Raw genomic sequence first — 12,155 nt, forward strand, 5'->3', positions numbered from 1 at the left:
TGTTTGTGGTCTGTTTGGCACAGGAATTGACACCCATACACATAGTTGTGAAATTTCTTTATGGTAAAGATAAGGATGAGGGCTTCCTTCTCAGTTTGTTATTAGCCCTTTTGTGCCATATTCAGTGGTTCAGAGGTAAATGTAATGGGCTTGTCTGCTGTGCTCACCCTGTGTAAAAATACTGCCTTGATCCCAATGTCTGACTCATTGGCAGCCACTGTCAGTGGTTTCCTCAGTTTACAGGTGCCCAAGCAGACTCCAGTGAAGTTCCCTTCAAGTGCTTGAAAGCCCATTGATATTTTGGTGACCAGTCCCATCATTCACCTGTACTGAGCAATTTATGAAGCAGCACCATTACCGTGGCCACTGCTGGAATAAATTTCCTGTAGTATCTGATTTGGTCCAGGACAGACTGCAGTTGTTCGATGTTGGCACTGACTGGGAGCCGAGCAATGGCTTAGAGTTGTTTACTCAGGTGACAGATTCCTTCCATTGAGAGAATGTGTCCCAGATACTCAATCTTGTGCTGGAAAAAAGAACACTTGTCCATGTTAACAGAGTGTCTGTCAGATGTGTAGCAACATCTCCAAGCTGAGAAACATGTTCTTTGGTAGTGCACATGAAGATTATGATGTCGTCCAAGTAGTTGGCAGTTCCTAGAACCTTCGGAAACAGATGCTCCAGCTACCATTTGAACAATGCCGCGGCCAAATTGATACCAAAAGGAAGCCTCTTATATGGGGAGAGCCCAGAAGGTGCATTCCACACCACCACCACCACCACCACCAGTCCTGATGAGACAGAAAGACGTCCAGATCTTCCTACCTGTGACAGAAGCAGACTGTGGAGTTGGACTCTGCGACTGGTGATTATGGCGATGTAGCCATCTCTCTCAGTAGCAACTGTTGTCTGTAGCATGCAGGAAATTTACAGCAAACTTGTGCCAGGCGTCACTTTGCTGCAGTCAGGGAATCGAGTGCAAACATTATGCAAGCCATCGGTCTGTCTGACTGACTGCCTTACAGGCTGAACTGCCAGGATATTTATGGAGCGTACTAGTGGCTAATGTTTACCCAACATCATTTGTCATGACCACATCAGTGGTTGTGAAGGTGTCAGCAGTTTTCCTTCTGTCGTGCTTGCTTAACAGATTTTTGGTGTAGCCTAGAACTGTTTCGTAAAGCTCTTGTTACCGTTTGTTGCATTCACTTTAGCCTTTCTTTCATCATGTAACGGAAGTGATGTGACCCTGTTTGGTTGCTCTGACCCACTACATTCTGCTGAAGTCTGCTAACGACGTATTTTGCCCTGACGCAATCTCGCTGGCGAAATGTTTTCATTGCAGCCGCCTCGTGTCAACATTGCCATAATGTAGTGAGATAGCTTCGCTCTGGGACTTCGAAAATTGTACTTGTTTTATTGCCCTGTACAAAGTTGGCATGCAACGCCATTGTTCCTGTTCATCTAGCCCTTGTAACAGCTTTTTGTGAGTAACACTAATAGAATAGAAGAGGTTCAAGATTTGAATTGTGAGAAGAAGTTGGTGCACTATCTTGATTGAACTAAGTACAGATTAGTGCTCTCGGCCAAAAACTCAATAATGTAATCAGACAGGTCAGGAAAGTAAGTTACAGCAAGAAAAATCGCACAAAAAGTTCCAGAGTTTGTTAATATTATGATCTCGAGGCCTACTACGACCACTGACTACCTTGAAGTAAATGCTCTTAGTCAGCAAAATGTTGAATAATACACTGTGCTGTGTGCCCTAGAAGATTTGAAGCCCCTCACTGGTATGATCCATGATGATTTCCAGTGAAGTATGTCATAGTCAGGTGTTGCACTGCACCACTGTAGTGATTGGGTTCCAGAATACTACTACCAAATTAATTAGTACAACAGGCATGAACACTCATTTATTGCAACTCTCACAAACCGTATCATCCAGTTCAAGTTGAACACTAATAGAAATTTGTCCAGGCTGAGACTAAGTCTGATACACAATATAAACACTTCCCAGAAATAAACACTGTCTGGAGCTAAGTTCATTTCCAACGTCACTGAGTAATAGTGGCAACAACCACTGCTATCTTGTAGACTGTTTACTGTAGACTGCTGATTCCTGATTGGTGGCTGCTTTCTTCATACTGCTGAACTGGACATAAACTACCACTAACTCACTTGGACGCGAGTCATATAGCCATGCGGATTGATAAGGGAAATTCGTGCGATTGCTGTGGCCACTGCTCGATGTCACATCCCACTCATTGGCTTCCCAGATGGAGTGATGTCATCCCTCCGCCTGATTGTGTGCCACTGCTTGCATCATCTGTGGAATACTGCTGAAGTACTTGCTCCTCTTGTAACGTGCCGGGCATTTTCCTCACCCGGGGCACCACATGTAACGTGCCAGGACACGTCCTTGTCTATTAGTGCCACTTAAAGTTCACGTCACAACCGGATGTACCGGTATTGAAACATTTCCTCACCCAGTAGATAGTGCGCAGTGTTCTCGACCTACGTTGCTTTGTTTATTCAATATTGTCTTCCCGGTAGCTGCGTCCGTCTCACCTAAATCACACTGAAATTAAGAAGCCAGGATCTTCGGTGAAGTTTTCCAAAATCAAAAGTCAAGATCGTATTCATTGTTGAACATTTATGCCAGCCACAGTGCGATTTATTTGTTATCACTCGCACGCACAATATTCATGTGACCAGGCCTCTTACACTTAATCGTCACAATAGGTAGGTCAAAAACTTCCAGCCTTTAAAAAAGTTCACAATTACAATTACCGAAAAAATTAACCAACTTGCCGCACTTCTGCTCCAAGAGAATCTGACCGAGAACTAACTGAGAACTGCACCAGCTCGTACCTTATATAGACGAGCGCTTGAATATTTGACTATTTCTGTTAATATATTATAGTTTATAATTTCCCAGGGTTAAAATGATCCTTTCTAATTGGTTTTGAAGTCAACTATTGGGTTTTATTATTTAAATAACATGAGTGAGCTGTATCAATTTAAATACGCGGAACTAACTTATGCATCCGCCTTGGGAATTCCCGACTTATAACCACGGCAGCCCTTTTGAACAATAATTTTTACATATTCAAATTTACTTAATTCTTAATTAATGCACTTACAAAGTTGAGACTGGAGTTATTTTACGTAGAAAAATAAAGGTAGCAAAAGTATCAAAACAGATCTCAGAATTTGGAAGTTTGGTCACAATTGGCACTGAAAGTCATACAGGCTACAGATTTTAAGTCTTAATATCTATTTAACTAATAGACTTTAGGTTAATTTAAATACTTTGCTGGAATCAGTAAAATTTAGGCTTTCTTTTGGATGCAGTCTTATAGTTGAATTTGATCTATTTGCTCACTCGAATTTTACTTAGTATGTATTGCACAATATACATCATTGTTCATAACTTTTAATAGTATGCATTTCCAATAAAACTGATTATCTCATTACTTTCAGAATAGACATTAGAATGTACTGAAATAATAGATTTTACTAGGAGAACTTAATTTAAACTGTTTCTGAATTCTGTACTATGAGGCTGGAGGCCACAGAATCTGTAGTCGGAATCTGAGTAATGAAAATGAAAAAAATAAAAGTTCATTGCTTAACTAAGTTACTGAAGGAGTGTAAAACCAAAACAGGATAGCAGTGGGCAACCCTGCTTCGTTACACTCTGGCTTTGCCTTGTGTAAGCCACACCCACACACTGCCCTGATGGAGGGGCAAGTTATCTGGCAGTGGTAGTGCTAATGATGCAATGCTGTCGACTAATATGACGTTAAACAATGTGTCAGTACAGTTCCATTGGCAAATGAAACTGTTTCTCTGTGGAGATACAGTTGATTACATGTTGAACAGGCATTTTCTGGTGATCAAGTAACATAGTATTAGACTACTGATGTTAAAATTAGCTGGCAGTGTCCTCTAGCTGATATTAATCAATTTTCTAAACAGTTAATTAGAGGTTAGTATTCTATCTGGTGGTCTTAAACCTGGTTTACACCAGAGAGAACACAAACAAACATGTACAGTGAACAGATCATTCTCTGAATTGTAGATGGAAGGGAAGTAGATGCCATGCAGTCAGATTCAGTTTGCTTTTGTGGGTGCTTCGTCATTTTCCACTGATAGTCAGTTTTTTAACAAGTCACCTTGGTGTGAACAGCACAGAGAGAATCTGCTTTCACTGTTTGTGTGGACAATGGAGCTGTCGCAAGAGAAAATAGTGTTGAAGAGCAGTAATCATAAAGTTTTATCACCTCATATATATAAACAAAGATGATGTGACTTACCAAACGAAAGTGCTGGCATGTCGATAGACACACAAACAAACACAAACATACAAACAAAATTGTGTTTGTGTTTGTTTGTGTGTCTATAGACATGCGAGCGCTTTCGTTTGGTAAGTCACATCATCTTTGTTTTTAGATATATTTTTCCCACGTGGAATGTTTCCCTCTGTTAACACACACACACAAATTTCAAGCTTTCGCAACCCATGGTTGCTTCATCAGGAAAGAGGGAAGGAGAGGGAAAGACGAAAGGATGTGGGTTTTAAGGGAGAGGGTAAGGAGTCATTCCAATCCGAGGAGCGGAAAGACTTACCTTAGGGGGGAAAAAGGGACAGGTATACACGCGCGCGCGCGCCCCCCCACACACACACACACACACACACACACACACACACACACACACACACACACACATATATCCATCCGCACACATCCAGACACAAGCAGACATATGTAAAGGCCTTTACATATGTCTGCGTGTCTGTTATGTGCTGATGGATATGTGTGTGTGTGTGTGTGTGTGTGTGTTTGTCTACCTGTCCCTTTTTCCCCCCAAGGTAAGTCTTTCCGCTCCCGGGATTGGAATGACTCCTTACCCTCTCCCTTAAAACCCACATCCTTTTGTCTTTCCCTCTCCTTCCCTCTTTCCTGATGAAGCAATCATGGGTTGCGAAAGCTTGAAATAAATTTGTGTGCGTGTTTGTGTTAAAAATAAAAACAAAGATGATGTGACTTACCAAATGAAAGTGCTGGCAGGTCGACAGACACACAAACAAACACAAACATACACACAAAATTCAAGCTTTCGCAACAAACTGTTGCCTCATCAGGAAAGAGGGAAGGAGAGGGAAAGACGAAAGGATGTGGGTTTTAAGGGAGAGGGTAAGGAGTCATTCCAATCCCGGGAGCGGAAAGACTTACCTTAGGGGGAAAAAAGGACAGGTATACACTCGCGCGCGCACACACACACACACACACACACACACACACACACACACACATCCATCCACACATATACAGACATAAGCAGATATATATTGTTTGCTTACAGTTACACATCTGCACTCCCAGTACGCATTGCTATCCCACAATGCCACTGTACCTTAGCATGCTGCCGGAGGAGCCAAAACAAGGTGGTGCACTCCATTGAAAACATGGAGTACTGTGTGATTACTCATTTTTAGCAGCAGTTGAAATGTAGCAGGTGTGAGAGGCCAATCCAGATGAGTTCCTTAGGCACCTAGATTGGCCTGACACAGCTGCAACACTTCTACTGCTGCTGAAAACAAATTATTGCATGGTACTCCACTTTATTAATGGGCTGGGCCATTTTGTTTTGGCACAGTGTGCTACAGTGTTGCGGCATTGTGGAATGGGGCTTGCAATATGTCCAGGGCTGCAGACAAGTATCTACAGACAGACAAACAAACAAACAAAATTAATTAAATCACTTTATTTATTCATATAATAGAGGGAAACATTCCACGTGATCAGCTGCATAAGATGCAGGGAAAGAATAAAGGATGAATAGCAGGACATTCCTGAAACACTCGAAGATTGACATTGTTTGGGATTAATATGGTGTCAAATCGATTGTAGTTAATTCCTGGTTTGAAGGGGTTAATTTCAATCAGATCTTTGATGTTGCACATAATAACTTTTTATGGAGTCTTTGTCATAATCTTCTCTTCTATCCTAAAGCATTTCTGTTGGCCAATGACTGCCCAGTCATTGACTGTACAAAGTCTGAAAGAACTATTTGGCTTTGGTTTACAGGTTAGTTTACATGTTGACTGAGAATCATAGCAGAGTAATTAAGAATCTGGACATGCAGTCAGGAGGAACTGGGCTCAAATCTTTCTCCAGCCATCTAGACTTAAGATTATCTGTCATTCCTGTAGATTGATTAAGGCAAATGTTGTGATAACTCCTTTGGAAAATTTCCTACCCATACACGTTCCATCTCAACATGTCCTCTAGCTGTACCCATCCATCATCATTGGGACATTAACCCTAGTCATTCCTTTATTGCTTACAGACTGAGTAGCTGTGAGGTGAAAACAATACCTTACAGGAACCTATTGTTTAGTGTTAAGCCTAGAAATGTATTGGTGTACTCTATCTTCAATCTTGAAAATTGAGTAAAACCTTTTGTACTAAATTATGGTGACATCAGAATTTTTAGTGAAACTAATCATCTTATTCAGCAGTCAGTACTTATTTATTTTAGTGTTGTTTTGGTGCAAATGCCTCACTTTTTGAAAGTATTTCAAGACTGTTGGTGTATGCCTTTTTATCAGTTCAGAAAGTATGTTGCTGAGAAAGTAAGACATCTTTCTTGCTTCAAAAATGTGATTAATTTCCGGTGTAGGTGTGAGTTATGCAGTTTTCCGCATACAGCATTTAGGAAGAATAATGGGCTACATCTTTGTTTCTACCTCAGGTGCACATCCTGAGCCTAGTAAAGCCTAGTAAACTCACAATGGAAAGATAATACGACATGTGGTTGCAAATGTCTCATATTTGTTTTCCCTAATCTCTGTATGTCAAGTACTTCATAGAAAGTAGGTCTGCTACATGCTGCATAAGACATACTTTTGCATATAGGTAATTAAATGCATGTTTCAGCCTCACTTCTCGATTCAGATGATACAAGCGATGTGACAGACAGCATGGACAGTGGCACATTAGAGATTGCTGACCAGTCCAGCTATGCGCGGAAAAAGATAGATGAAATACAACAGAAATTGAACAACAAAATGCAAGTATGTGAGAATGTTTTTGAAGTTGTTCTGTAAAATGTAAAGTGGTCATCTGATTTTCCCCCTATGTTGTGTATCTGTAGTCATACTGAATTTCTCTGAGCATGTGTTGTTATGTTTTATCAACTGATGTAATTAATTAAGTATTGTGAAATGTGATATATTGTGCTTTTCTTATGGTATGCAGTATATCTGTATGTGTACATATCCAGTGACCTTAATGTCTTGTGTTTCCCATTAAGTGGCACTTCAGCTAACAAAAGATAAAGAAACATTCTCGCTTGTACTTATTTAAAAAATAGTCATATGTTATAGCTTCCGGGGGACCACTAAGGGCAGGTTCAGCCACCTAATTGGAAACGTATTTCCTATCCTTTGTGCACACTGGTATTTTTATTTTGCGAAGTGTTCGGGTTGTGTATTTTGGTGTACCTGGGAAGTATGGGTGACTGTAATGGAGTGTGTATGTAGTGTGTTGTCATGTCTTTGTTGGATGATTATTATGATGATGATGATAGAAGGTTTGCTGTATATTCAAATGGAAGACAGCAAACAGTGTGTGGTGCACTCAGGCAGTTACCTGTCCAAATAGTGGCAGTACCCAGTGTTGCTTAAATTTGGTGATCTGACTTGGACCGGTCTATTCAAGTCAAGGCTGTTGGCTACTTGTACTTACTTTTGTGTATATATGGATGTTTTTGTGTGGTGTTGTAAATTTTAGTTACATGTAGGCTTTGTGATTCTGAATAGAAAACACTAAAAGTTACATAGAAACAATCAATTGGAATTTTTTCATTTTTAACTTAATACATACTGCCATCGTGTTCTACTGCTGGGGCTGACTACTGCTGCGGCTGACAGTTGGTAAACTCTGCAAGTGCCTCATAAGATGAACATCAGACTCCCTTGAGTGATTTAATTGATGATAATAATAATAAAAATAATGATAATAATAATAATAATAACAATAACAACAATAACAACCACTAATAAGGCTAACCCCCATCTTAGTGTGATTAGTTGGTTCAGGACAGAACTAATGAAGCCTCGGAGAAGCGCTGTCATGGTTGGGGACGACGCTTGAACCCTATGCCCGTCCACAGTGGTAACAGCACAGCTAGCCACGCAGCAAATGATTTAAATCCAAATAGAGGTGTTTTGCAGGATATGCTTCCTGCAACCACTCTAGAAGGAAAACAAAGACAGAGGATGATATTGTCAGATGAAGTTAACCGACACCTCATGTTCTGTTATTACGAAGCAACAAACTTAGGAACCAACACAACTGGATACAGATCACAAGTATACACAACATTTATTGCCAGATACCCAGAACTAAAATTTTTAACAGAACAATGGCTAGCTGATCAGATCCGTGTAATAATAAAAAAATAACAGGATACCCCAGTCAGAATTAGAAAACATCAAACAAAAAGTACAACACATACTGGAACAAAATAATGTGTAATCAGAAGACGAAGAAGAAGAAAATACAGTAATGGACTCAAACATCCCAGAGCAAACAAACAAAGAACAACACGCATCAATTAAACAATCAGAGGAAAACGAAATCTTAAGACAGCCACCAGAACAAGCACAAATAGAACATGAAGTGACACACATGTTAGATGTAGAAGAAAAATTTCAGTTGACATATATAGAATACAAAGACACAAATACAGACATTAGACCATTTTTGCGTAGACCACCAGATAACCCACAAGTCGAAACAACAATAACAACTATCAACACAATCATACACAACAAAAGAAATGAAAATACAACTATGGAAGAGTTACAACTACTTGTTTATGTAGGAGCACTCACTACACTAAATATACACACTAGGCAGAGATCAGAACTAACCAACACACAGAAGAAACCCACAAAACCAGCATGGCAACACAGGCTACAGATCAGAATAGAAAAACTGAGAAAAGACATTGGGCAGCTAACACAATTTATAAGAAATGAAATATCAGACAAAAAACAAAAAAGGTTAGGGAAAATCTCACAACAAGAAGCAATAGAGCAATTAGATGAAAAGAAGCAGAAATTACAAGCATTGGCCAAACGACTTAGAAGATACAAAAAAAGTGAAAATAGAAGGAAACAAAACCAAACGTTCAACACAAACCAAAAGAAATTTTACCAGACAATAGATAACACACACAATAAAATAGACAATCCACCAAACATAACAGACATGGAACACTTCTGGAGCAACATATAGTCAAACCCGGTACAACATAACAGACGTGCACGGTGGATGCAAGCAGAAACAGACTCATACAAGATGATACCACAAACGCCTGAAGTGATAATTTTGCAACATGAAGTCACCCGAGCAATTAATTCTACGCACAATTGGAAAGCCCCTGGAAATGATAAAATAGCAAATTTCTGGCTAAAGAAGTTCACTTCAACACATTCACTTCTAACTAAATTATTTAACAATTACATTGCAGACCCATACACAGTCCCTGATACACTTACACAAGGAATAACTTATTTGAAACCTAAAGATCAAGTAGACACAGCAAACCCAGCAAAATATCGCCCCATAAAATGCCTACCAACAATATACAAAATATTAACTTCAGTCATTACGCAGAAATTAATGACATACAACACAGAACAAAATTGTAAATGAAGAACAAAAAGGCTGCTGCAAAGGAGCATGAGGATGTAAAGAGAAACTGATAGTAGATATAGAGGTGATATGTCAAGCTAAAACTAAACAAAGGTTGCTGTACTACGCATACATTGATTACCAAAAAGCTTTTGATAGTGTACCCCACTCATGGTTACTACAGATATTGGAAATATACAAGGTAGATCCTAAATTAAAACAGTTCCTAAACATAGTAATGAAAAATTGGAAAACCACACTTAATATCCAAACAATTTCAAATAATATCACATCACAGCCAATATAGATTAAGTGTGGAATATACCAAGGAGACTCATTAAGCCCTTTCTGGTTCTGCCTTGCCCTGAACCCACTATCCAACATGCTAAATAGTACAAATTATGGATATAATATTACTGGAACATACCCACACAAAATCACATGGTTGCTATACATGGATGATCTAAATCTACTGGCAGCAACAAATCAAAAACTCAACCAATTACTAAAGATAACAGAAGTATTCAGCAGTGATATAAATATGGCTTTTGGAACAGACAAACGTAAGAAAAATAGCATAGTCAAGGGAAAACACACTAAACAAGAAGATTACATATTGGATAACCACAGCGACTGCATAGAAGCGATGGAAAAAACAGATGCCTATAAATATCTAGGATACAGACAAAAAATAGGAATAGATAATACAAATATTAAAGAAGAACTAAAAGAAAAATATAGACAAAGTCTAACAAAAATACTGAAAACAGAATTGACAGCAAGAAACAAGACAAAAGCTATAAATACTTATGCTATACCAATATTGACCTACTCATTTGGAGTAGTGAAATGGAGTAACACAGACCTAGAAGCCCTCAATACACTTACACGATCACAGTGCCACAAATATAGAATACGTCACATACATTGAGCAACAGAAAGATTCACATTAAGCAGAAAGGAAGGAGGAAGGGAATTTATCGACATAAAAAATGTACATTATGGACAGGTAGACAATTTAAGAAAATTCTTTATAGAACGAGCAGAAACTAGCAAAATACACAAAGCAATCACTCATATAAATACATCAGCTACACCCTTGCAATTTCATAACCACTTCTACAACCCTTTAGATCACATAACATCAACAGATACGAAGAAAGTAAATTGGAAAAAGAAAACACTACATGGCAGCACCCGTATCATCTAACACAGCCACACATCGATCAAGACGCATCCAACACATGGCTAAGAAAAGGCAATATATACAGTGAGATGGGAGGATTCATGATTGCAATTCAGGATCAAACAATAAACACCAGGTATTACAGCAAGCATATTATTAAAGATTCCAATAACACAACAGATAAATGTAGACTTCGCAAACAACAAATAGAAACAGTAGATCACATCACAAGCGGATGTACAATACTAGCAAATACAGAATACACCAGAAGACATGACAATGTAGCAAAAATAATACATCAACAACTTGCCATACAACATAAACTTATAAAACAACACGTTCCCACATACAAGTATGCACCACAACATGTACTGGAGAATGATGAATACAAATTATACTGGAACAGAACCATTATAACAGATAAAACAACACCACATAACCAACCTGACATCATACTCGCCAATAAAAAGAAGAAATTAACACAACTAATCGAAATATCTATACCCCATACGACAAATATACAGAAGAAAACAGGAGAAAAAATTGAAAAATACATCCAACTGGCTGAGGAAGTCAAGGACATGTGGCATCAGAATAAAGTTGACATTATACCAATTATACTATCAACTACAGGAGTCATACCACACAATATCCATCAGTACATCAACACAATACAGCTACATCCAAACGTATATACAAGACTACAGAAATCTGTAATTATTGATACATGTTCAATTACCTGAAAGTTCCTAAATGCAATGTAACATATACCGTACCGTTAAAAGGGACTCACGCTTGATCAAGGTCCGCGTCACTTTCCATTTTTAACCAGACATAATGTCTGACAAAGGAAAGAAATAATAATATTCCTTGGACACCTAAAAAGGCTAGATGAAAACAGGATAACAAAAAGAATTTTTAACTTCTTTGACAGAAAACCCGAAACACCAGTGGCCTGGTTAAAAGAAGTGAAAGTAGATCTGAGAGAAATGGAAATAATGGAGGAAGAAATAGGAGAAAGAAAGATTCAGAGCAAAAGTAAAAGGTTTCAAGGGCTTCCAGGAGAAAACAAAGGAAAAGACAGGTGCAATACGGACAGAAGAAAGAAGAGAAAAACAAAGGGGAAGTATGAAAAATTACTGGAAAGAAAGAAAGGAAAAAAGAAAGAATACATAAGTTATTTCATGTGGTCCTTAGGAGGCCAAACCAATTTAAAATTATTTGTGGGTTGGAAAAACAGTAGTGAGTGGTGGTGA

General features: G+C 38.7%; 1 protein-coding gene across 1 annotated transcript in view; it reads left to right on the plus strand.

Moving 5' to 3' along the window:
• The window catches only part of LOC124606844 (sorting nexin-25), a 171,784-nt gene that overhangs the window by 77,452 nt on the left and 82,177 nt on the right, over nt 1–12,155 (plus strand). Inside the window, exon 11 of the mRNA XM_047138920.1 lies at nt 6,948–7,084. Coding sequence (XP_046994876.1) covers nt 6,948–7,084 — 137 coding nt within the window. The remainder of the gene's footprint in view (nt 1–6,947; nt 7,085–12,155) is intronic.

This window comes from Schistocerca americana, chromosome 3 (assembly GCF_021461395.2).
Source record: "Schistocerca americana isolate TAMUIC-IGC-003095 chromosome 3, iqSchAmer2.1, whole genome shotgun sequence".
NCBI classification, from domain to species: domain Eukaryota; kingdom Metazoa; phylum Arthropoda; class Insecta; order Orthoptera; family Acrididae; genus Schistocerca; species Schistocerca americana.